At 40.2% G+C, this 27,787-nt stretch overlaps 1 protein-coding gene across 1 annotated transcript; it reads left to right on the plus strand.

Annotated features, from left to right (window-relative positions):
- The first annotated feature begins 3,412 nt into the window (after positions 1-3,412).
- On the plus strand, positions 3,413-26,484 carry stac (SH3 and cysteine rich domain). The gene is made up of 12 exons (XM_076108591.1): positions 3,413-3,526; positions 4,785-4,817; positions 6,450-6,783; positions 13,180-13,313; positions 16,606-16,687; positions 16,890-16,996; positions 17,771-17,852; positions 19,226-19,293; positions 21,993-22,090; positions 24,025-24,076; positions 24,587-24,724; positions 26,386-26,484. The coding sequence occupies exons 1-12, from the start codon at positions 3,413-3,415 to the stop codon at positions 26,482-26,484; spliced, it is 1,341 nt and encodes a 446-aa protein (XP_075964706.1).
- Positions 26,485-27,787: the final 1,303 nt, after the last annotated feature.

A 27,787-nucleotide genomic window follows, 5' to 3' on the forward strand; every position in this document is an offset into this window, starting at 1 on the left:
ATAATGATAAAAATGGGTGGATCATTATTTATGATACTGCAATCATACGTTAGCTATATGACTTTTGCCATGAATGTGATAACGCTGATGGCAGAAACTGATGCGATCATCATGTGTGTGAGCAGGAGACTTCCCTCCAATCCATGAAATTTCATGTATTTTTAAGACCCTGCATTAACTCCGAATAGTCAGCAAACAATTGTTACCTGAAAAACAAAGGGCAAGATTCAATTAAAAAGTTAGACTGGATCTGCTGAATCCAGTTTGATGAATTCCAACCAGCAACAACTCAGACAGCTGGAGATCTTTCTGATCTTCCAAAGGCAGAAATAAGCTCCAGTGACATGTGTTGTTTTTTTTTAAATCGATTCAACACCTTTACATGTGAAATCATTATATATGCAGCGAGGTACTCAAACAGCCATTTACAACTCTGTGGAAGCGACCTGCAAGCAGCTGGTGAAGCAGTTACTGCAGAGCATTATTCACACAAAGACACACACATTTCAGCACATCCTAATATACACGACCTCAACGGGTCTGCCAACACACGTGCACATCCAAGCGTGATCCTGACAACGTCGTGGTGAACTGCACAAAATAGACATTGTTGTTTTATTTGATGTTACATTTCTACATTATTATTGACATCATCGATAATCAGTTTCAGCTCCTGAATAGCTCTTGAATATGAAAACAATAACACGTTTTAGATTAATAAATCATGATGGAATAGACAACTTCCTCACAGTCTGCACTCAATTCCACTGATGAAGAGGTCGATCTTATGATCTGTTTGGTTTAACATTTCTGTGGCAATCAGACTTTTAAAAAGAAATACCTGCAGGCATTTACATGTTTAATCATCACATTCCCTGAGAAAGTGAATACATTTCTAAGAAGTGCATGAAAACAACCAGAGCAGGTTGTAAAAACAAAACAGAAAGCTGTTTCTGGAAAGTTTGACGAAGATCCTCCAAACGGAAATGTCTGCTGGAATGGAATGTACTTTCTGATATAATCTGCTAAACATTTCAAATATATTTTTTTACAGACTGTCTCATCAGGTGGCAGGTAAACAAGAGGAAATACCTCAAAGTTAGAACAAATGGAGGAGGTCACACTGGTGGCTTTAAGACGTGTATTGTACATAAATAATTATTGTAGTAAAGAAAGAATTCCATAAAAAGACATTGCTGAAACCTCCCGCTTGGAATACTTAACCACTATCGCTCCAATCCTCTGTCCTATTCTCCTCCATCGCTCCGTCTTCCTCTCTCGTCTTTCCATATGATGGGCCAGCAGCTGAGGGTATTAGAATGTTCTCTCTCAGTCTGTCATCCCCTTCTTTTCACACCTAGCTCTCTCTTCTGTCTTCCTGGCACCACTGTTCATGCATTTCTGCTGACACGATTCACAGGAACCACACGCACACACCACGTGGACATACATGCACAAATGCAACATTGACTCATGTTCTGGTATAGTCTGGCTCTCTGACTGACTCGGGGGATTGTCTTATGCACTCTCCAGGTGGTGGGCTACCATGTGAATGCGTACAACCTCGTGGTCTCAATTCAAAACCAGCCTTAGAAAACTCAAAAAGTGCCCTGTGACAAATTAAAAAGTCCAAGGCAGACCCAACTAGTGAGAATAATTTACACAACATTTTCAACAGGTAAGCAGCATGACAGCTCACTCTTGCCCTTTGAATTAGTATTTGGAAAAAAACAAAAAATCCCATAAAAAGGTTCACCTTTTTCCCAGTCTTCTCTCTCAGAATACACTGTGGGTTAATACAACCTCATCCAAGCCTCCTGAACTAACTAAGCAGGGTAAACCACCTGTAGCTTAAATTACATCACTGATTTACTGTAGATATATACACGCCACCACCCATACATCTCTGCGCTTCATTCACTCCGCCTCTCTTTCTCTGATTTATGGCTCTATAACACTAAATGCGTCATCAGCCCCTGAATACTTGTCATTCAGGTGATGCTTTTTTGATGATGCTGTAAATTGTAGTGAGCTTCTTAATCACAAGTGTTAAATTAACAGATCCACCGATTTTTGGTGACATAATCTGACAAAATGATTCGAACAAAAACCTAAAATGATGATTCTTTAGATTATACAAGCTGTAAGTCTCGAGTCAGGGGATGTAGCTGAGTTTTTGAGGGGGGGGGGGGGGGGGAATCCCTTCTGATTTCTAGCAGAAACTGAGCTGGATATGTGGACTCACTTCTTGGGACTGTGTTGGTGTTTGCATCCCTGTCAGAGTGAGGAGGCTGCAGTCTGGCGCCTGCCTCGTTCCTCCCCGCAATATAACTTCAAGGACATCACATCACAGGGGGGCCTTCAGGAGGGCAGCGTGATGTATCTCTACAGCGGGCATCACATCCAATCTGAGGCCGGTGAGACGCCTCATATTTCAAGTGTCATAATAGTGTTTGTGTCCTAAAGAATGGCTTATTGATGTGTTAATATATGTTTGACAGTGTCATTGTTTCCTTGGCTGACTCTTGAGAAAAAAAAAGAATTTCAACACCTACACACCTTCCAGTATATTTATTAATTAAATAATAAACTGACGTTTTGGAGAATATGCCTTATTCATGTTCTTGCTGAGAGTAAGCAAGGTGAGAACATTGGTAACAATCATTTACAATGGTATCAATCTTCTTACATAACCTTTGACAAGAAAGCCAATAAGTATATTTTCCCAAATGTCAAAATATTATTATTATAACATATAGTTTGTGTACTTTCTTACTTTTGCACCTCGAACTTTATATTTTCTATAATTTGTCTTTTGGGGTTCTCTTTTGTGTAGATACCAGATAGGGTTCGCCTTATAGCACAAATACAAACATTTTTTTTTAGTTGTCTTTTGGTTTGTTGTTGTCCTTTTACTTTGCAGTCTATCAATTTGACCATATGGGTGTTTTACACTGAGAGTGTCTTCCATCTGAATTTTGGCAGGACAGAGTCGTTGTGTCACATCTCTCCTCCTTCCACATCCTTCCCTCCCTTGCTCGCTTACAGCTCTCCTCCCATCAGAGTATTGGCAGTGTGCGGAGCGCAGCGTGGACTCGTGGAAATGTCTTTAGCGGCATTACGCACGACGACACGATAAACGCGAAAGCCTCATTTAGAAGGACAGGGCACTTTCAAGCTGAACTGGACTGGCTTTCAACTTTTGATTTGGTGAGCACTTATTTCTCCTCATCTTCTCATTACGGCGGATGGAACTCGGATCTCTCCCTTCGCGACAGCAGCAGTGGGGCTGAATTACTTCCCCTCCTCATATCCGCAGCTCACGGTGACTATAGAGGAATGGAAAATATGTAAAGAGCTTTGGGGGAAAACAAACTCTACAGAGATCGCAAAAAGATCGCAAAAAGAGAGGATGATCCCACCGGCCAATATGATTCAGGACGAAAGTGGGGGCAAAGAGGACGAACGGGACCAGAATGAGAAACCCAAATCCCCGTCGGCGAACGCCAGCCAGCAGGAAACCAAGGTAGGACTATCCTGTTATTTATTATTCATCAAAACCCCCTCAGATAGACGGATAGACTGTGGGATCCGTACTGTTCATCAGTCCAACAACTCTTATTAATAGAGCTGGGCAAACAAACTCTGAAACACTGAAATCGACTCAACAGGGACCAGCTCCCAAAAAGAAAAACAGGCATGTAAACTATGTCTTTTTTCCCATCAATGACTCAGACTGATCACCCCTTTAAAACAGCGTCATGAGCCTAAACTGAATACCTTTAGGGAAAATACCATAGCCTACCAGCTGTACAAATAGGACAGCAAAAAACCCCGTTTAAAGTGCGATGAAGGGTCAATGCAGACTCATTATTAGTATAACAGACCTCAGCGTGTAAGAATACCATTAGAATAACATCATGATAATAAGAAAAAACCCTTGAGATAAACCAGGTTGCACTCACAATCGAGTTCACACACACTCTTTTTATGACTTTAGTGTACATATATTGTGTGTGTGTTTTTCTCTAGGGAAGAGGCCACAAACCTATAACTAATAGGGATTTATGGTATTTAAATTAATTGTTGCGAGATCAATGACGGTGGAACGGCTTTTTAAATCTCTTGAATGAACCTAAACACATGTTCACAGTGTGCTGTAGTGGTAAAAGAAGTACTATGGTGTTACTGATGGTGGAATATGGTATTGTAATTTCAACTTGTGGCTGAGTGGAAAGGAGGCTGTGCGATAGAGATCCACATTTCCTGCCTCAGGCGTTTTGCCATCTATGTCGGTCACATGTTACCCAGACTACTACAACTTGCAGTAGAATATTGGACTAGTCACCATGCTAGTTAATGGCCACATCACACCGAAGCGCATATGAAGGACAGATGAGACACATACTTTATCTTTATTATTCTCTAAATGACAGTTTGTGAAATTCAGAGAAAAAGTTCAAGCTTTCATCACGATCATAGTGATGCCCTCCTCTTTGTATTGGGTCTTTTAAAGCTTGTGCATGTGAGCTCTTGCTTTGGCACATCTGGTCACTATGTATTTCAAGAGAGTCCTGGCTGACATTTCACATAAAGCCTCTGCCAAACAACCACACTCCTTTCCAATATCTCACTTTATTAGAACACATCCCAACAAAAAACGTGATTATAGAATTGTTTAATCATCCTTACAGGCAGTACAAGTAGAATGAGTTCGACAGTAGGCTGAACACATGTTCTACCATCAAGTGAAGCTTTGTTTCTGTTTGTATTCCTCCTTTAAGAATACTGTGAGGCCTGAACATCACAAGCGCAAGGTGAGCCTCCACTCTTGTGTAAACTGTAGCGCACTGCTGATTTTAGTCCATTGTAACATAACAGCATACCTGCATGTACATAAAGATAAAAAAAAAAGTTGTTTCGCGTTACAACTGTTACTGCTCTTTAAGGTAGATCACTTTGGTGACATCCATGCCATATAAGGTTTCATCCACCGTCACTCATGTTTCTAGAGGGCACTCTTTGTTTAGAGACTGCATCATTAACTTTATTTATTAACAATGATTTGATATATCATCTTATGCCATAACTGGCTTTTATTTCTTATTTCTTCTGCATTACCTATAGCCCCGTTAACCCTCTCTGCTTCGGATAGAACTCAGCTCCCACAGATTTGGTGCCATCAAACACAGCATGAGCTCCTCAATGCATGCACACATTGCCTCACTTTGTCTATTTAATATAGTTGTTTTTTTAAGTTTAGATATATAAAACCACCTTACAGGGAAGATGTATAGTACAATTTACCATCACAGCCGTTTAAAATAAGTACAACACATGCAGAATGTCCAGACAAAAATTGCTTATGTATATCATTTACTTATCAAGACCTAACTGTGTTAACATCATTGTTATGTGTTACCAACAACTTTACTTTTCAGGGTGTGTAAAAGCCATGCAAGTGAAGAACTACAAGAGGCTGCAGTAGAATATATGTGTGCTGTCTGTTGTGCGTTCCTGTGTGTGGGTGGTAACGGGAGAGAAAGGGTCCAAATTGATTTTTTTCCAGAGTGACCCGTACAATTGATTGATCTTCACCGTACCAAAGCTTCAATGATAAGCTGCAATTGTTCAGGCGGTTTAGCCAACAACATCATCAGCTAACAATGTATGTTTGTTTTTTCCCTTATTTGTATTGTATAGTTTTAAGTCTGCGATTTCATGTTAGTATCTCAACTCAAAATCTGTTATAATGGTATCATGTATAAACTGTGTCAGTGTGTACATAACTAATACTTTGGAGCAAACCTAGAAGGGGACGGACTGTGTGCTAAGATATAATAGAGTCCTTCCTTACCCATCAGTCACATGAAACATAATATAATTCTTCAATCAGAGACCTGCAGCCACACACCAGCCAGAAACCAGAACCATAAAATCACTCAATACAGTAGCTTAGAGATTCTTTATTGCGTGTTTGAGCCCAGGATTAAGTTGGTTTCACGGAGGAGGAAGTACACACTGAGAGGTTAAATGAGGGGCTGTCAGTGTGGAGTGTTATGAATAGCATTACTGTAAAAGAGGAGCCTAAGGAGATTGATAGAGGCTGCAGCCAGAAATAGCAGCACAGCGTGTGAGAAATAGTGTTGATGTGATGCATTGCTCTAACCAGGAAATCACATTACCTTCCAGGGAATCTCAAAGGTTTTTCATTGCGCAGTGATAAGTTGCCCCTCTCAATGGTCTTTTATCAGCCGTCGGACACTGAGATATTTGCCAGAAGGTTTTAGAGACTATACGTTTGTAATTTATTTAGGTTATCACAGGAATTGATTTACGCCACTGAATTATTCTATGTCCTCTGTCGTTCTCTCTCCTTTTCATTTTCTGTCTGTTTCTCTCCCTTGCTCTATTTTACTTCAACTTTTTTTTAAAATCTCTTTTTTCAGCTGCAGAGACTCAAGCGCTCCTTATCCTTCAAGACCAAGAGCATCCGCAGCAAGAGCGCGGACAACTTCTTCCGAACAAGCAACGACAACAAGACGGAGCTTCTCTCAGATGTGAGCAGCAGCACGGGCCATCTCTGCAACATCGGGATGGCCCCGCCGCACACCACCAACCTCCCCATTCCTCCGGTCCCTCCAGCCATCCCCTCTGCACCTCCACCCACATCACGCTCCCAGTTACGCAACCCGCTGCTGGTAGACTCGGCAGGACACTGCTTCATGGAGCACATCTTCAAGAAGCCCACGTTCTGCGACGTCTGCAACCACATGATCGTAGGTATGGTTACAATGCCGCCCTCCTTCATTAGTGTGGTCAGAATATACCAAACAAAGCACAGATCAGAGGAGAAAGCAAGGTAAAAAAAAAATCCTGCACATTATCTAAGGAACTTTGCAATCACAGCATTGAGAATAACCTTTTCATAATGAGACCTTCATCAGATAACCTGATGGAAGGTATTAGTAAACTAAATAATCAAGTAATGAATATGCAATAATATGCACATATGGTATGGGCACAGCAGGATGTACGTGGTTTTCGTCTCCTAAAGCGCCTACCTTTGTTTTCATATCCTAATGTTTTTTATTCAGAATGAACACACAAGCCATATGTATCGGAAAACTCCCCGACATTTAGGCACCTGACACTGAGCATCCAACCTGACCTGCTGACGTGACCAAAGTGTCTCAGTCGTCCTTTTTTTCCGCACACTGAGCCAGGTCCCTCCATCTGTCCGCTGGGGTGTCAGATAGCCAACAACAGTGCCAGCGCCTCTCCCTGTTCTCCCCTCGCCAGATGTTCCGGTTTCTCTGGCTGCTCCCCTCCTTGTTAACCATCAGTACTGAGGGACCACTTAGTCTTTATATCTCAGGGCCTCTGCAGCACGATAATGACAAGGGCTGCCCGTACCATCTGCTCAACAATCCCCTGATTTCACATTTGGTAGCATGTATACAGCATGTGTATATATACAGTATACTGGAGTAACACCAGCGCTGTATCAGTTTGCCAACAGTCTTTGATTTTCTTTGCATAACTGAAATAATTTAGCTTTGTCCCGTGTATCTTAGAGCTTTAGATCTCACTCTTTAAACCTTACAAAAGCAAATTCAACAGACCCATAAAACATATTTTTACATATCTATGACCATTGTTTCTTTACACTAGTCTGTTGGTGTGGCCAGTGACACGCATCCACTGGCCGAAGCCTTGAATGGGCCTCTGGTGGTCTGTTAATAATGAAAGTATGATGTCAGGCCTCCCTGGCTCTGTGATAGGTGCTGAGCCCTCCGGTCCACTCATGAAAAAGATGCTGCCCTCTTCTTCATTTGTCCTGCTTTAATGAGAACACAGCAGAGAGACAGGGAGTAGAGGTGGTTTTTCTGTGTGTGTGTGTGTGTGTGTGTCTGTGTAATGAGCTTCGATGGCGCTGTCAAAGACTCTGTGTCTCACAGTCAAAGGGCAGCACACAGGAGAGAGAGAGAGAGATACACAGTTGTGGTAGAGGGGCTTGAACTGATAATACAAGCTATGATTATTAAATCATAATGCCCAGACATTAGCTGCATGTTTATGGAGTTAAAATAGTGCAGTAATTGTTTACAAGTGTTTTATAACATTGATAAAGGTGGACACGATTGTGTTAAGTGGAAGATACTTGTAATTGAATGAATGTTAGTGCACAGCAAACTAAATACACGTTTACACATTTCAGTGTGCACAAAACCACATTGTTGGTTCTCTCAAGTACAAAATAACTGTTTTAAATACAGATTTTCATTTGTTCATCTTGTCGATAAAACCGAATAAAATATAGAAATACGCCACTGAAAATAAATGAAAATGATATAATATTTTTGGATTTCTATTCAGTATAATTTAAAAGAAAAATGTTGTGTGTGATATCTGGAATGTTTGTTTGTTTAACTTTACCCAATAAACACAAGTTGAAAAGATAAATAATATAATATGTATAATCTGATATGGTCTTCTTTAATTGGATTAAATGAAATATACACTCGTTTTACCTCTAGGGGCAATCTCATAATCAATGTCACTATTTGAGTCAAAAGGTTTTTCAATTCGTAACGCACCCTAATATGTAGATTAATACCAATATGCAATATATAAATGTGTTTATATTGCAAAAGGCAGCCTAGAAACATTAAACACCCACCTTATTCCTATATGAGGATCCTTTATTGTATTGTCTAAAAGCCTGTACAAATTAATTGTGTCATCCATAATCAAGATGGCTGAATTATATTAAAGTGCTCACTGACTCATTCATTAGGTTTTCTAGATGAAGCAGAACTAGATTATAAATATTTGATAGAGCAATAAATATATTAGCAGTTTTTCTGGAGGCGTTCATCTTTGTTTTGAAACCTCTTGTTTATAGGAGACTAGCTCATACACTATGCTCAGTTGAACAGCCTAGTAAAAACAGTCAAGATGTTTTAATCATTTATTCATTTTCTAACTAAGATCAAGGTCAACACTTCATCTGTTTGACTCTGCTCTGTCACAAGATACGAATAAGAGGAGACTCCTTTTAGGAAACATTGTCATCATTGTTATTCGGTCATAAAGTTAAGCACAGCTGCACCCAACTTCAACCTGAGTAGCCGTCTAATCAGCCAGAGTAATTGCAAACACCTGCGTGGGTGGCGAGAGCCTTTAAGAAGAAGAAGTTAAGAGTACTATTGCAACTTAACCAAAAGGTGTATTCAGTGTGCCTGTCTCACCACATTTTCCTCTATTTATTCCAAGGTTACTCTCGCTGCTATTGTGTTTCACTTCATTACACGGGCTAAGTGCTATGTGCAGTGTTCAGCTTTTGTCCATAAAAGCAAGTGTCCTTATTGTGATGCCCACAGTGAATTTGTTTCACTGTGAACATAAAAATGCTCTGATAGAGTACAGGCTGATGATGAGATATTGATTCCAGGTCTTTGCAGCAAATGGCTTATTAATTAAATGTCTACATGAGTGAATGGGAGAGTTACCTGTGGCTGACAGAGGGTACGATATAATTATTAGGGCAGTCTTTTAGGTAACAAATTCCACACAAAGAGCTTGTAGGACTATACTTTGTACAGTATAAGTACTGTATGAGGGATATATGCAGATGGAGAATACAGAAATGTAAGCTTCTATTACAAAGTATTACAAATTAGTATCACTGTCAGTGAGTAATCACGGATATCCTGCATCAACATTTAGGGATTAGGCAGAGATTTACTTACACAATCCCTTAAATGCCTCAAATCAAGGCATCCAAATTCCTGGATTAATTAATCAGACAAGTTGATATTCACCACGAATGAGAAAGTAATCTCCCTTGATTAACATGCACTAATCCGTGCTATGAAATCCCTGAGATACACATGACAGGTTCGGTGGACCCTAGAGAGAAATAAATCTGGGGGGGTGAGAGGTCAAGGTGGGGTAGTAGACAGATATGACTGCGATGCTAACTGAGGCTTTACGACTTCTCGCTGCATTAAAACACACACTGCACAAACATGTCAGACAAACACACACTTAGTGTGAATGAGGTGTATACTAGCGGGTATCAGTAGTGTTTTCTCTCTTTCTGTCACACAAGATACAACAGCCGTGTGTTGTGACGACCTTGCACTTCCACTGATACCCCCATTGATTAATTTTAGTGTTACAACTGACAGCCAACATTGTCTGCCATGTCTTGAAAATGTCTGTCACACCATTGCATTATTAAAATGTAGTAAAGAATGTCAAACTGTATGGGCGCCAGCGTGGAAAATGTCAGCCGAAAAGAGCCCGTTTATAAAAAGATAAAAGAAAGTGACATGGTTCACATGGTAAACATTATAACTGCAAAGCATCAGCTTGTCGCCATTGTGAAAATGTTAGCATGTAGTTCTAACCATAGTCTCATAGAGATGCTAGCATGATTGTAGACTTGTAGCCTACGTTACATCCGTACCCCTGACAATCCCTGATCTCAGATGGACACATAACAAACAGCTATACTCCACCTTTGTATTCAGCATTCTAGGCCTTAGTTCCCTAATTCTCTAGATGGGTAAATGGGATATTTAGTGGTGAAAAAGAAAAAATCCAATGGCCGTGGGAGAAACTAATTAAAGTATGTAAATGAACCAAAGACTGCTGCTCAGGTCAGTGTTTTGGAGGAGCTTAATAAGAACAGGAGGTGGAGGAGTTTTTGTCATGATGAAGGTTATTTGCACGAAAAATCAGGAGGCGTGAAGTAAGAACAGTGGCTTAATGGATCAATGTGTGGCTGTTGTAAAGAGAGTGTGCAGCGTGAGAGAGATACTGTAGGGAGAAAGATTGCGAAATTAAGGAATAAAGACTGTGTGGGAAAAAAAATTTAGGCAAGAGGTATGGGAACTCTGGCAGGAGTCTTGTCCTTTACTGTTGTAAAAATGAAGAATGGACTTTAAAAGCGGAGTAGCCAAGAAAGAGCAAATGCCATAGAGAGCCACTCACTTTCTTCACAGCTGTAATGTCCTGGCCTCCTCTCCAAGCCTGGAGGAAAAAGCACCTAAACACACACACGTGCACTAACGTCATTACCCAACCATTACTGAAGAAAGTCGACAATGTCAGTTTCTTGTATCAGCCTGCGGAAACACAGCGGTTTGTTCCCTTCGTAAGCTGTTATGAGTTAACATGGAGTTATCTCATTATTCCTCCATGTTGGAGTGAGTAAGCTCAAACAAGCCAATCACACACAGACAAGAACTTGAGTCACGGTGTCTTAAAGATGACTTAGAATGAAACTCACAAGTCTTCATTGAACATCATCAGTTGACCTGATTTAGAGTGACCTCAAAATTTTTGTGTCGATATAGGGGCTAACCGATGAGAGGTTCAGGCCAGGATCACATTTCTCTCGGTTTCCGTCTTAGGTTCTCTAAGTCCGCCAGCTCTGTGGGCAGTCAGGCTCAGCCAAGCAACACAAGAGCTTAAAATGGGGAATATATATCCAGTTTTCCACCCATTACTGAGTTCCTGTCACTGCTGCCCAGTTCCAGATAGCCGTGACACCAGTTCACATTGCAGCACGTGAAGGGCAAGCAGAGATTTGTCCCCCCTGTTGGCTAAGTAAACTACATGAAGGGCTTTGTACCTTAAGTACACAGTATCTTGTGTTTGCTGTCTTGTTCGGGGATCAGGTGTTCTGCTTGGTTTCATAGTTACAGTGTTATCTCTGCTCACTAAACTCAATATGCTGCAGTCGAGACTGAAATGCTGACAGTATGTGCTTGCCGCAATGCCCATTCACAATGCACAAAAAAACTGTACAAAACTTGACAATTGCGAACAACGTCGATAATCTTTCAGTGATGATTGCTCTCTGATTATCCTCTCCGCGCTCTTAGCGCACACTGATGAAGATCGATGAATCCTTTGCACGTCAGAATTTTCAAATGCATGCATGCAGAGTGTAGGCCAGGCCAGGGCTCATGCTCATTGACTGATCAATAAAGAGCTGGAGGTGCATATCTGCCAGATGAACTAATAACAGCACTGGGACTTGTTAGCACTGTCGTCTCTTGTTAATGTGGAATGACTGATACTCCACTGCTGGCTGCAAGTGGTGTTTTTTTTTGTCCTGTTATGTGTACCATGATAATGGTTTAGAGATAAGTCTTCTTAGGAACCCTTCTTTCATTTTATCTTTTGTGAGGATGTCTCATTTGAAACGTTAAAAGGAAATAATTCCACATTTTTATATATTTGGTCTTATACCGCACTCTTCCACAGTCCAGTAACAGCCAGCCCGTCAGCCAAACGTATTGTTATTTCAATGCAGAGCATTTATCAATACTTGGTGTTTTAAGTTCTGGCCACATCGCTCCCTCCAAGCATTGAACAATTGCTAAAATGTAATTAAATGTAAGATGAAAGCTGGATTTTCCTCCAGGGAAAATTGCTCTCCACATTTACTACCCAATCATGACGGTTTTACACACTCACTGCATGCTGAACCTGCCCATTCATCTCTCACCCTTTTGTTGTATTTCGTTCTGTCTCACAAACACTCACAATGACAGAGCCCCAGCCCAGTGATCCCCATTAAAGATTGCATTGATGCAATGTGTTGTGGTTGCCATGTGAGCTTTTATTCTCTGCCAACACCTTTCTCTTTACAATCTCACATCTCCACAATCTAGTCTCCTCATCTATCTCTCTATCCATATTCATTTTTTGCTCCTTCACACACCTCTGTGCATTAATGCGTGGAAGCATGCTGGATGTTTGCTGTTGCAGTGTTGCATAACTTTGGCTCACAGATAAATCAGATTAATCTTAATTTATTCCAGCAACTGTGATTGCGTGTGTATTAATAAGGGAGGGTGAGCCTCACACAGGCAGCAGTTTGAAATGGGTTCTCATGGTGTTGATAGCACCTGCTCAATTACAGTCAGTTTGTTTTAAATGGTTTTGCAGAAATGCACCTCATGCGTCACGTTCGCAAAATTTTGTCCCATCTCTCTTCGCAGGTTTTCGCCAGTGCATAAAGCCTAGGCTACGAATAAGCGCGTAAAGCCAATTTTTCGCCATGTAGTTTGCTGTTCACTTAGGGACACCATTTGAATCCAGTTCCTGCAGGACATAATGTGAACCTTTTTGCCTCTTTTTCTGTGTGTGTATCAGGCACAACAGCCAAGCATGTGGTGTTCCTGGCGGGAAACACGGCAAAGCATGGCCTCCGCTGCAAAGCCTGCAAGATGAGCCTACATCACAAATGTGAGAATGGAGTGGGACAGCAGCGCTGCATGGGCAAACTGGTAAGATGCATGACACCAAATAACACAGACACAAAGACATAATATAGACATTTTTCTCTTTGCTGTCAACAGTTTGGGAACATATACTTACTATGTCAGTATGATAAAAACCAAAACACACATATTGAAATTGGCTTTCTGACCGTTTCCCACTAGAATGTGCTTATTCAGAAATCACACTTTATGTGCGAGTGTGCTGGTACATCTGTCACCGTCCATCCTCGTCATCATCCTCATAATCGTTATATCATCAGTCTGTCCGTCTAAGTGTTAGATAATAGCAATGCAACTCACTATTTACAAAAATGCTGACCTCCTCCGACCCTCTGTTAAATTCTGCCGGGCTGCTGTCAGCATAGACCATTGAATCAGAATCAATACAATCACCCTGAAGCAACTTCATCACCTCTATTGAAGATGTCACATGTCAGAGTGTTATGATGTGTTTGGCATTTCACAGTCCCAGCCTTGATGTCTGCTTTTTAATATGCGAGTGGAGCATTGGCTTCTTTGTGAAAGAAGGGGGTGTAAAATAATATTTGGAACAATTATCACATCATTAATTATTCCATTTTAGCTTTTAAATCACTAGCTGAGGCAGTGCGATTGTGAAAGCCTTTCAGTATCACAAAAATGGGAAAGTTGGCGGTATTGATCGGTGATCAGCTACTGATTTTAAATGTGCGTACGTCTTGACATAAAGAACTAGAGCAAAACTGCCTCATTGAGTAGGGGGAATTTATTTAATTGTTATTTGGTTCAGTCAATGAGTCTTTTCAGTGTTATTACCTCATGACCATGATCTGTAATATAACCTCCTCACTTAAAAATCATCAACTGAGAGATCAAGCCTTGCTATCATCATTGAATATCATTTTCCCTCCCAGCAACAGACTTTCTTGGGGCCTCTCCTCATTTCTGGGTGATGATAATGGAAATCGTGGGCTATTATGTGATTCACAATCATCATCGTCTGCAGTGTAATGAGACCATTTGGTTTTGGACTTGGTCTGTTGGGAAGGGCTGAGCGTTTTCACTGGGGAGGATTCAGTTACACCAGCGAAGGCCAGCTCCAAGAACGTTTTTTTTTAACTTTGATGGCAGTCCAGCAAACTGGCAGTCAGGACTGAACTGGGACTCTTTAGTCATTCACACACATCCCACACTGAGGAGAAAGAGATTGTAACACTGTCAGGGCATATTATGTGTGATTTCCTACCTTTTCTTACCTTGTTCCCAGTATTTGGCTACACCTCTATTGAGAAAATGTGGCTGGAATTAGTTGAGGGAATTTGAAAAAAGCTGAGTTTGTGATAATCAGCAAGAATAAAGTGCGTAGATTATGGAAATGATATGGAAGTACTAACTGTACAGGCAGGCCCTGTGACCTCTCTCCACTAGATGCCTGAGGGATGAGGATTGCAGATATGATCGGCTCTTAGGAGTGGAAAATGAGGTTGAGAGGTCAATAGATAAAAAGGGAAGTTCCCCCAGTGGAGTACAGCTCTAAATTCAATTTACTCTAAACTTGGAGACTTCAGCAGCCATGCTTGTTTCTCTTGGCTTGAGAACTCTTTAGCATAGAAATCAAGTTAGCTCACGCTCTGCATCTTTATACACCATGAAACCAGTGTTTCACCATTTGTTCACTAGGTTTCTGTGCTTACTGAAACAATGACAATGAATTCATAACACATATAGTTTAGAAATGGTGGTATTAACAGTCAGGCCTTTGTGGTTCAGCTATTTGGTTACATAACATTACTTCACCTTTAGCTTTGGCAACAATCAGCTGATGATGCTAATGTTTTATGATTTTCAACGACCGTGGAGGAATAGTTTGGTTTTCAGTGAAATTTTGAAACTTAGAATCAAACACACAAGGTTTTCCTGTTTTTATGGTTATGGACCATTCAGTAAAATAAGTTGCTTTAGCTTCTCCTGACACACAGTTATGGTTTAGATTCAGTCTTTACAACTCCAGCAACAGTTTTTCCATTTTCCAGTTTGCAGCCACAGCTTCATCCAGATTCCTTTGTGTTTCCTTGGTGCCCAGTGTACACGACACAAGTTTGATTCAGTGTTTGACAGAGACAAGATCAGTGGAAACATTCACCATATGCATGTTCTCTCCCAATATCTAAAAGCGTTTGGATGAATCTCTCAATGTATGTGAGATCAAACAGCAGTACCTGAGAACTGATAACAATGTTTTGTACAACTTCGTATGGTTGTAACATTATTCTGCGCTACCTGAAACAGCTGTGCATGAATAAATAATTTAAGTGGAGTTCTCTTCTCCCAGTGACTTTTTAATGAACAGAAAAAAAGCATATTGTGGATTAAAGACACATCAGAATGGCCACCATGACTCTTCCCCAGATTTCCCCAAAACCTACAATCATTGCCGTCACAACATCAGTGTACTCAATGAAGTCACTGACAGCACCAGTGAGTGGTGTCTTTTGTTTGTAGCCAAATTAACCAGATTCCTTGATGAGTTTGCCTCCGAAAAAGCTGACGTCTCAGTTCTCGAGATGGGCCTGAAGAACTCAGGGTTGCATATTTTAGCCTTCTCATCAAAAGTGTCAAATGAAGAATGAATCACGACCACTTGAATACATTAAATGTAAACAAACGGCAGTCCTATGAGATGTAGGTCTCCAACGCTGATCCTCACATCCAGCAAAGATTTGAAATGGACAAATAATTATCGAGGACAATCTCCAGAAAAAAAGAAAATGCCAAAAAAGCTGAAGATATATAAATGATGAATCACCCAATGATTGAGGCGTCTTTCAATCTCCTGTCTTTCTTCTTTACTTAAGAAGGATTCAAAACAGATGGGGAAGTATTGATTGGATAGGATTCAGGTTGGTAATGGATATAAAAATGATAAATGTTTTAGGGCCTTCGGAGATGGAGGGAGGACATGATGAATAAAGATAAATCAGGACAGTGACTTTAATACCATTTTTATCAGTGGAGCACCTGACACCTGTCCACGTTCAACTCTGTATGTAACAAATCAGTTAATATTTATGTTGGCCATGCACGATTCAAAACTGTAGTCCTTAATATTTTTTCATTCGAATAATAATTGGACGTCTGTTTAACATTAACAAGAGTGATGTCTGACTACCAGTGTGGCAGAACCTTATCTCTGTCAGTTGTGCTCAGAAACGTCCGACTAAAGAGAGTTATGTGCAGTATTTCAGTGTCAGGGTGCTGTGGGGCTGCATATTGATTTCTCCGTCACTTAGCTCTCTTTTTCCCCCTCTTTGTCTTTCAGCCAAAAGGCTTTCGACGTTACTACAGCTCTCCATTACTGATCCAGGAACAGTACGGCTGCATCAAAGAAGTCATGCCCATCGGTGAGCAGCTTAAATCTCCATAATAATTCCAACTTTGTGTGGGATGACATGCTCTTAAGCAAACTACACTCTTCTAGAACCACTTCTCCGCTTGAGCTGTTTGACAAGATGTTCCTGTTTTTTTATAGTACTGTAAAGCACCACATGGCTAACTTAAAAGCTTAACATTTGTTTGCCATCATGTCTTCATTCTTTTCTAAAGCCTGTGGCAACAAGGTGGACCCTGTGTATGAGGCCTTGAGGTTTGGGACGTCGCTGGCACAAAAGGCCAAGAGAGCCAGTGGCTCTGAGTCTCCACACAGAAACTCGGTAAGAAAATGATCATTTATCATGTTTGGTTAGCGTTTGTTTTTACACTGACAACACACAATACCGGTCACGAAAACTTTCTGTTTTATTTATCTTATCTCAATATTTTCATCAAGCTATAATGCACATACAGCTTATCACAATCCAGTTAATATATTATACTTGTTATGTTTTGTCCAACTGCAACAGGCATACTGTAGCTGATGGTCTAAATAGATACTGCCACTGCAGGGCTGTAAACACTACCAATAAAGGCAGTCTGGTACGGGCAGTAATGAAGGGAGACGTCGGGGCAAACACTCATGTTACAACTCTAAAGATGAACTGGACCGATTGTACTGTACAGCTACACTCTCCAGCCTCCTTTCTGTCCCTGTGTAATACACAAGGGAATCTGTTTTTCATAGCTTATCACTTTTAATGTAATCTAAACTGTGTTTGCAGTCTGGATACGTCTCTGTATGATGACAAGTGAAAGCTGTTGGGTTTGGGCCATCCTGTCCTCTACAGCTGTTAGTGAATGGACGTGTGTGTCGGTGGAGGCTCACAGAGACAATGTGATCTCAACAGGGGTTTATGATAATAGTTTCCAAATGCAGACTTAAGAACAGCATGTTTGCTACACTGCAGTTTTCTGCAAAACAGCTGTTTAGACTGTGAAAGTGAATGAATTTTTAGCTATTTTAAACTGAATTACTGAATTGAATCTCTGTCTATTTAATCTGTTTTATCTCTTCCATCTGCACTCAAATCATCTTTGAATGATCTCTGCAGACCAGTGACTTGGATAAGGTTCCAGAGGAAGTGGTGGCTCACAGCAGTAGGCAGGAGCTGTCGAGAAAACACAGCGATGATGGTGAGTATCTTTTGCCGTACAATGTGTGCATCTGGATTACGGCCATGTAGTGACACAGGGAAAAAAACACACTGCCATTGCTGTTGCCACAAGAGAGTCTGAGAAAGTTGCAACATCGAATTTTTCTCCTCTGAACCATCAAAGATTCGTTTTCCACTATTTCCTGTATTTTGCTTGCTCACTCTGACCCTGCTATAGAACGTCCTTTAGAAAAAGGCCAAAGAAACATGTGGACCTCTCTTTTTTAATCTGCATTGTGTGTAGCTCTTGATTTAGTGGCAGCTGAGTTTTTTCATCTTAACAATGGTCTCTGTAGTGAAGGGCAAGGCACTGACCCTTTACAACCTGGAGCATTCACTGAGCGGTGAAGGCAGAACTAGAAGGAGAATGGTGGAGTGCACCAAGGAATTCCCTTGCTTTTGAAAATACTATTTGGAGCGTGGATACAATGCTGCTGAACAATTTCCTTCAGAGAATAGCACCTAGCCCAACAAAAACATGAATTAATATGTTCTTAGCCTGGGCCATGTGTCGGCCACGACACTGCTCTAGTTTCTTAAAAGTACTTGGATTCAAATAAATGGGATAAAATAAAGATAAAATAAGCCATTATTGATCCCCAGAAGGGAAATCTTGGTGTAACAGCAGCACAAAAGTAAAATAAATGTAAAAATACACAACTGATATAAGTAGAAACTATACAAAACTATACGAGAATGAGCAAGAGCAATTAAAGACAAAACTTGCGAGGTAGTGACAAGTTAGATTGACAAGTTACACCATAAAGTGACAAGTCTAGTACGTTAGCAGAGTATACCAGAATAATATGTACTGTGATTATGTCATGATACTTTGTGTTGTCTGTATTAATGTAGCAAATAGAACTATACTATAGTATATGATGTTAACATGGTATATATGATATAGTACAGTATGAATTATAAGATATAGTAGAAGGTGCAATGTAACAGTGTAATGTAACAATAATACATTATTGTATAATATATTATAGTATACTGCATGGATATACATAATATAATTTACTGCAGCAGTATAACATAATTGATGAGTCTGATTTAGTGAAGCTAGTGTTTCCAGCTGCAGACGAGCTATCGCACCGGTTAATTGCTATGAAATTTGCCTTTTTGATTTCATGGTAATTAATCATGCAAAAAGATTATAATTTTTGCCACTTTTTTGGCAAGGTTCTTAAAGTAGCAAAGAATCTGAATGTTTTTCTGTGTCCAGCATATAATCTAACAAACATGGCAGCTTTTAGAGGCTGCAAACAGGGCTTTAGACACATTATCTTGTTTATTTAAATGGTTGTTGATATCTTTTAGGAATTAGTCTTTGTTTTTTTTGTCTTTCAGTTTTCACAGTTATTGAGAATGGGACAGATTATTACCTCCAGCCAGAAAGAAAAGCTGATGATTTGCTGGTAAGTAATGAATCTATCTAATTGTATTACATAATACATATCTAAATCTGTCAAGTGTGTGCGAGTGAGTACATTATAGATGCCTGAGCAGGACTGTTCTTCTAACATACACCTGTATTTTAGTAATGTCAGCCATTCAGACTGAATTGAATTGAAAGGAAATAAGATTGAAGTGTGATTTTTACGAGCAAAATATTCCAACAGTTGTAGAAAAAACACACACAATGATTCCTGTCCCTCCAAACAACATGTGGGCCTTTCATTTATGTCAAATACAAATATGAGCAAATTTTGAGGTCAATATTTTTAAGCAAAAAATAAACTGGAAGAATAAGAAAAAGAAAACTGAATGTACCGATTATTATTTTAGAGGAATGGCAAGCTTAAACTGTACTGTCAGCAGCTCTGGGCGTCAACTTTTCACACTGATTGTTATTCTGCAGTTTGTTAGTCTTACAGTAACGTGTATTATTGGTGCACTCTGAAACCCTCTGAGAGCAGACTTTGTCTACTGACCTCTCTGAGAACTGATACCCAGCCAGTCCGTTCTGTGTCCATTAAGCATGCTGCACTTTGCCCTTCGCCTCCATCGTCACTGCTGAATTTCCCAGGACTCTGAGGGAAAACTTCTCTTCCTGCTGCAACAAATCATACCCGCTTTGACAGGACCACTGGCCTGCACTAGTAGAGAGAAGCCTTGACCTTCTGGTTTGGATCTGCAGCTCTGTGCTTCTGTTTTGATTCTCTACAGTGAAGATGCGGTGCTGATGGTGCAAAATTCATGCTAGTGAGAGGAAAAAAGGTGATAAACCTCTGTGAATATCTGCAGAGAAACGATGAATATTTCATGAGCAGATTTCAAAACGGCTCTTTTCCTTTCTATCTTCCATGATGGGGTTTATCGTATTAATGCTATTTGTACCCATTTTCTATGTGCAGCCATCTATTGTGTTTACTTTTATAGTTGGAACATGTTTATCTCCATTGTCAACAATGGAAAAGGACCACAGATACTTGGGACAAATAACCATACAAGGCAAAAAAAACACACACACATGCACACACCTATCTTCTGCAATACAATCTAGCAGTCCAGCCGTCCATTTCGGGGAAGAGACCTGAAGTGCATTGTGCTGTGTTATCAGGCTGGACCGAGCACAGCTGGCAACAGGCTGTTTGTCTGTCAGCCGACAGGTCCATTAGCTCAGGCCGGCGGACAGACAGATGGAGGCTCTGCAGGGTAACGAGCAGAGAAAAACGCTCGGAAACAGCTCCAATTTGAGATGAGAGGCTCACACGCACAAATGGAACACATGCAGTCACACACAGGATCCCCATCTGTTCACGCTTTTCAGGTTTTGTGTTAAACAACCTGAGATCAATTGACAGTAAAATAGTCTGGCTCATGCTGTGATTTCTTTTTGGTTGCATTCTCTGTTTGGGAAGTTTTGATTTTGTTGTTGGTAGCGTTTTTTGTTTTTGTTTTGTTTGTCTGTTCATTTGAGCCAGCTTCTGCTTATCCAAAGAAACGTCTGTTGTTATTGCAGGAAATGTAAAATGTGTAACTTCCAACAGCAAAAAGAAATGAGCTCTTGAAGCTTCACTAATCCTTATTTTTATAAAACAGTGGATCAAATGATTATGTGTAGTGACTAGTTAGTAATTGGATGACACATTCATCATAAAAAAGGTTTTTAAAGTGATAATATGTCGAAGTTGTGTTCACGGGTTACTGTAGATTTAAAGGAATGAACACTTCTCTTCCATTTCCTTTTTTTTAGTTTTTCCTTCACCACACTGTCCCTCACTTTAAATACTGCCTTCTTTTCCAATAGCTCAGTTACAAAGTTATCTCAACCTGCCCGACCTCTCGCTCAGTGTTTTAGGCTCCCGCAGCATCAAGAGCCTCTCAAGGCAGTGAGCAGCTCTTAGTTAGCGGCAATGGATTGCCACAGCTTGATGTTGTTGTTTTCACCCAGAGGCCACAAAGGCAGTTTGCCTCGCGGCTGCTTTCATCCATCAGGCACATTGCCTGTCCACATGGAGGATGCTCGGAGAGCCCCAAAAGACCAGAAACACTTCTCTTCATTAACTACACGGTGCCACAAAGACAGACATTAGTGTATCTTAAAAAGTAATTCTCATATCTTTTGGCCAAAACGTCCAGGCATTGTGCAGGGACAAGTTATCATTTGAAAGGATTTCTGGGGACACAGCAGGCAGGATTCAGACTCAAGGTATTAGTGATGAAATAAGAAGATGCCCACCAGCTTTGTGAGCAGGTGTGAAGAGCCCCAGAATGGCGGCTCATCTCCCTGCTAATTGTGCTAACACCTCTCTGACAACTTCCACTCCACCCACACCCCTGTCCTGTTTTAACTTCCTGAGCGTTGAAAACCTGATCCTGGTTCTCCCACTCGTGTTGACGGTGGATTAAGAGGAACAGATTGCAGAACAACTTAAGCTGCTCCCCGGTCCAGCAGTGTGTTCTGTAAACAAGGGCTTCTCCTACCTATGTGAATGCCAAAAGACTATTTTGAGACACGAGAAAATTGACAATAGAGAATATGTTGTTTGTTTTTTTGTATGTGTGACTCTGAGCTTTGTTTAAATTGTCAGCAATGTTTTCCTTTTCCCAAGAGACTTCTTCAAAACCGAATTTGTGTGTTCATGTCTTTCCGCGTTTGTGTCTTGTCTAGTTGGAGCAGAGCCAACTACAGAAGGATGTCCTTAAACTCAACACCTATGTGGCCTTGTTCAGCTTCACTCCCCAAGACAGCCATGACCTGGACATGAGGTTAGTTTACACACGGGACACATGCAGCATTCATCTGCTTTTTAAAGCCAAGAAATTCTGTTTTCTTTTAATTACCGTGTCTGTGTTTTACCTTATGTAATCAGTGTTCAAGTCAAGAATTAAAAGAATAGATTTAGAACATGAACTAATTAGCCTCCTCTTTGTAGGTAATGGTCCACAAAGATTAATTTCTCTGGAGTGGCCTCATTAATAGTACCTGTGTGTGTGTGTGTGTGTGTGTGTGTGTGTGTCATAATGGTCTATTAATATCAGTCAATCTCATGTATTCTTGGATTTATCTTGAGAGTCTTTGGAAAGTCTATTTATAGCTCCCATGAGGCATACACAGTGTACCAGTGGCTAAGCGGGGATATATTATTTTTTGAGTGCTGGTAAAAAAACCAAACATATTTTACTTTGGTTAAAAGTTTTGGCCGTTGTAATACCGCACACAGAGTTTGTTTGTATGTGGTTTCACTCGTTAAATAAGAAAACACCTTATTTTATATGGCAACACTGCAAAATAAGCTAATTAAGGTATTTAGTAAATCTGGTGTGACTACAAACCCAGCAGTGAGGGTAACCATCTAGCATAGAGTACATATTGGACACATCTGTAGTATGGACTTGAGTCTATGTTATTATCTCCAATACAATCTGAAACTCAGGCTACAGATAGCATCCCATTCGTTAACCATGCTTGAGTGGGCCTCACCTGTAACATGCTTTGAAATAAGCCCTCAAGAGCTGAGTATTCATCATGAGCAGTCCTTCAGCCTAAGTATCCATTTGCTCTTTGTTCTCTTTGAGGATTTGAGGATATGAGAGTGCACTTGTTCTTTCCCTCTTTCTCCTTCACACACACACACACACACATACAGGGATATGTCTTCCATCGTCGGCATAATTTATCATTCATTGACTTCTCCTCTTGGACTCCCTGTCCACTGATACCTGCTAAACTCTACAAGTTTTGTTTCAAATGTATTTCTGTTATGAAAGCTTACATCAATGTTTTGATATTCTGGGTTTCCCTGCAGACAGTAATCAACACATGAAACGCTTCGACAAAAAGCACAAATTACGGGAGAAATGGAATCTTTAATCAAAAGGTTCAGTTTTCATTTTAAGCGAGAAAATCCGGTTTGTGATTAGTTTTAGTCGCAGCCACATGCTCTGATTACCTGATTACTTTCGGCTATGTGGTGATTGTAATGATGATAAGTTCTGCACTTTTAGAATACAGAATTTGGAAACCCACTCTTCCTTTTTGTTATTTAATAGACAATCATTTTACCAATCCTTTTTTCTCACTTTCATGGCTCTCGTTTTCATAATTTACTTGATTTGAAAGCACAGTACTGCTAGGAGACGCTCATACGGTACATTTCCTGTTATTCTTTAAAACAGCATGTGTCTACTTTGTTTTCATCTTAGAAGTTTTTACAATGTCAGGTGCTGTGCTGTTTCTCACCGACAATAAAACATGTTTTCTGAGTCATGGGGATTATACCAAGCAAAGGACAGTCAGGGCTGTAACTGAACCACAAGAGGAAGAAAAAAAGGGGAATTGCGTAAAACAACATTTGGCTCAACTGTGTGGCCCTTTTGATTTTTATTGGATTATAGTACATGCGGCAATGGGGTAAAATGAGTCATTAGTTTCCTGGACAAAGTCAAATTACTCACATCAAACAGGATTAAGGTGTATTCAATCAGAAAAAAACACAAACGCCTTCTCTAATGCTTAACTATACGGCATACGCGTATAAAAGGGTGTCTTAAAGAGATCAAGTGGATACGTAAAGCTCTTCTCATTGTCAACATGCACATTAACTTTTAGGTGTTTGTTAAGCCCTGTACCCCCTTTGCTTACTGTTGCCATAAACATGGGTTTTTGAGTATTTTGTCCTTTGTTTTGCTCTATAATGCAGAGCTGGAGACAGAATCTTGTTGGCTGATGACTCCAATGATGACTGGTGGAAGGTAGGTACGAAACCAGCATATTACCCCACATAAAAAAGATGGATTGATAAATTACAGGAAGTCGAGCTGTAAATTATAGGGGCGAGGCAACAGGCTGCCTCGGGACACAACTGCCTGACAGATAAATTAGGGAGACAAAAGGGCCAAACCGTGACTGCACAGAGGCAGCCGGCTGCCACCAGACCATGAAGAAACTCATCACGCATTTTAACTCTGTTGTTGCTCTCTACAGGCTGTAGATAAACACAGAGAGCTGGCCTGTTTGGTCTTTGAACGGTGATACTTTACCTGATTTAACACATGCATACAGTACAATGCATAAGTACTGAAAGTAAAGACATATACAGTATATCTTCTTCATGTCTATGAATCAGCTATATATAAGTTAGTATGATACAAAATAAAACTTCATACATGTACTGTAACCTACCCCCAGTGTGTAATCCTCTTATGTATTGTGCAACTCGAACATGTGTCAGCTGTTTTCATGTTTGTTGATTTCTTTTCCAGGGGGTAATTGAGGACAGGATCGGTTTCTTCCCAGCAGCCTTTGCTCATCAGCTGCGGGTTGAGGACCAAGTGTTCAGGTGTAGCAGGACGTTCATTGGCTGTAAGGAACAAGGCCAGATCACCCTGAAGGAGGGACAGGTACTGTACAAACCTTATGAAGATGATGAGGATGAGGATGATTGATATTTTAAGTGAAAAGTCTTCACATGAAGTCAGGCTGAACAGGATCCTTCCCTTAAAATGGCAATGTCTGCATCTGCAACGACTTGTTGTGGAATTGTTCACATTCAAAATAAAGACAACTTGTGTAGAATACTTTGTAAATATAAATTAAATTATGCTTTCTTGCTTTTAAATTCTTGTAAAGGTTTTTCACAAATAGGAAAAAACAAACGCTTGCTGAATAACTGCCTGGATGTCTGCAACAGTGTATTTTTTGATGCTACAAATGGCACCAAAGTCAGAAATTGCACATATTGGCTTTGAAAGGGATTTTTGCAAGAAACTCTGCAACCTGTTTGTGAATAAATGCCTTTCAAAAACCTGCCAGATAAACCTGAAAATACCTGACAATCACAAGGGCTAATAACAAGGACTTAGTTAAACCAAACATTAGCAAGCTTCATCACACGAGCCTCCTCTTCATCATGGGTTGGAGAAGCAATGATCTTGAACATTAAAACGTCCACATTACACCTGTGTCTAATTCATGATGGCACCCCAGCCATTAGAGCACGTCCGATTCACATTAGCCAGCAGCTCTTTAGCCATCTTATTACCCTCCTGCAGCTCCCACGTTGCCTTTTACCTCCAGCGACTCTACCCTCGCATGTGCTTATTTACTGGAAAGCTCGACTGGAGTTGGCTGACAGAGAATCCTTCTAAGGAATTACCATTAGATGAGCATTTTTGGTACATTGGCTGTACTTAGAGCCTTTTTCCACAATGCTTTCCAGGGCATGTTGGAACTCATTGGAGACTTAAAGCAAGAAACCCCCAGTGGAGATGAAACCACCAAAAACAAGATGAGTCTGTGACGTGCTGCCTTTCTTTTCCTGTCACACAAACCCAGGGGAAGATATTGAGAGTACTCAGAGCGAGCATGGAAATACAATATGTTCTGGTGCATCACGAGGGTCAATGACTGAGTTGGAAAGAATGGGAAGTTTGATCACTTAATTAGTGATGAAAAAGAACAGATTTCTTTCCTCAGAACATCCCAAACCTAATAATGACCACATAATCATAGCAATAATACCAACAGGTTGCAACTATAGCACCTTTACTGGACTTTAAATGTCATGATATGCCGGTAAAAATAAAAATAAATAAATTGGAGACTAATGCACATAAAAACAGATGAGAGACACATGTTTGTGTTTATGGAGGACTTCATGTATTATCTTTAAAATACTTCTCTGACAGTTATATTTGCACAAGACCATGTTGCAAGTAGTATGTAGACATGCAGTAGAAGAACTTTAAAACATGAAAATAGGTGAACAGGCTGTCCATATACGTTTGGCCACATAGTGTATTCCTAAAAACGAATGCCCCGGTATGTATATGCACTATGACAATTGTTGAATGCAGGAAGCAATCACTTGCATAGGCAATTTAGAATTAATCCGTGCGTACGAGTGGTTCTTGCATGAGGCCCATTGTGTCCTTCAATCAATTACTCACGTATATTGAAATATTCGATCTAATGTTTTGTACTATGTTTAACTGTACTTGTCAACTTTACGTTCTATTCTTTGTAGTTTTCACATTAAAGTAAGTTTAATTTCTTTCCTCAGATCTGTGTGAGCAGTGAGGGCGAACGCAGCGGCTTTCTCAGAGTGGCGAGTGGAAAGAAGAGAGGCTTCGTGCCCTGTGACATTCTGGAAATCATCTGAGACAAACAGACAAATGAGGAGAGAAAGAGAGAGAGAGAGAGAGAGAGAGGGAGAGAGAGAGAGAGAGGGAGAGAGAGGGAAGGTAGGTAGGATCAGTCATCTGGAGGTCAGAGGAGGAGGGAACTGAACCTTCATAATGGCTACAAGAAACCAGTGAGGGCATTCGCCTCATCAGACATTTGGAGTTGGACGTACAAATGATGATGGTTTTGTCAATGAGAACTCCACGTTGTAGCAGGTCAGAGTGTCAGTACCTTCTTTACTCCCTCTCAGCACAGACACAGACCGTTTGTTGTTAGCAGAGAGACATGAGATTTCACTGGATTTGATTTAATTTATAGAGCCAATGTGTGTGTTTCTTTTCCCCTTCGTTTTATTCTGCTACGAGCTGTTTATTTTTTTAAAAGGGGAACTGCTGTCTGGCTGTTGAAGCCAAAGAAAAAGAAACAAGCACTTACTACAATGATTATTTTTCAAGGTTACAGCACATACAATGGCATTCCTCTTGCAAATAGTTTAGTTTCTCATGCTTTTACATTATGTTCCAAGAAGAAGTTGAGCTTTTAATGCAAATTTCATTCCAATAGACTCCAAAATGTTTGATTTTTGTGGACAAGATCCTTTGATGTCAGAAGATGATGAAAACATTAGATCAGAATAAACAATATATACAATGAAAGAAGAACATTGACTTCATTTGAAGCCTCAAATCTCCCTTAAAATCCATTAATAAATATATATATATATATACATGTAAAAATAAAAATACAGTCCTGAGACAGAAGTGAAAAAGGTTTGTGTTTCAGGTGAGAAACAACACATCAGATGCAACAAAAGGATCTGTGGGAGTATATTCAGAGGAGTTTGACGCATTCAAAGTCTTGTCAGCCTCACATTCCAAAGATTTAGAAACACAGATTAAAATCTGTGTTTCTGTGGACACAAAATGTAACGTGTTGCATTGTGTCCAATCTATTAGATTGTGTTAGATTTATCTTTTGAGGCTTATCTTTAATTTAATTTTCTCTATTTTAAGTTGCTTTTGTCAAAGATTTTGCAGCTTTGTTGTTCTATAGAAGTGAACGAGAAGGAAGGAATGCTCTGTGAACACATGATGGCACCTGTCAGACAATGACACATGTTAGAAAATGATACATTTCTAGTTTGCGTGTTGACTTTAAATGTGATCACTTTCATGCGTTTTTTTCTCTTTCTCAGCACAGACAGTTCTGAACAGCACTTGCTGTACAGAGTCCAGTTACGTGCGTTTATGGAGAGGTGTTGCATCATAGTAGATATAGTA

This window comes from Anarhichas minor, unplaced genomic scaffold (genome assembly GCF_050575085.1).
Source record: "Anarhichas minor isolate MPS153535 unplaced genomic scaffold, ASM5057508v1 ptg000040l, whole genome shotgun sequence".
NCBI lineage: Eukaryota > Metazoa > Chordata > Actinopteri > Perciformes > Anarhichadidae > Anarhichas > Anarhichas minor.

Excerpts from the sequence above, each read along its gene's own strand:
- stac (XM_076108591.1), top strand. The coding sequence starts at position 3,413 with ATGATCCCACCGGCCAATATGATTCAGGACGAAAGTGGGGGCAAAGAG. Across the intron at positions 3,527-4,784 it reads CCAGCCAGCAGGAAACCAAG|AATACTGTGAGGCCTGAACA; the intron begins GTAGGACTATCC and ends TCCTCCTTTAAG. Across the intron at positions 17,853-19,225 it reads GAGAAAACACAGCGATGATG|TTTTCACAGTTATTGAGAAT; the intron begins GTGAGTATCTTT and ends TTTGTCTTTCAG.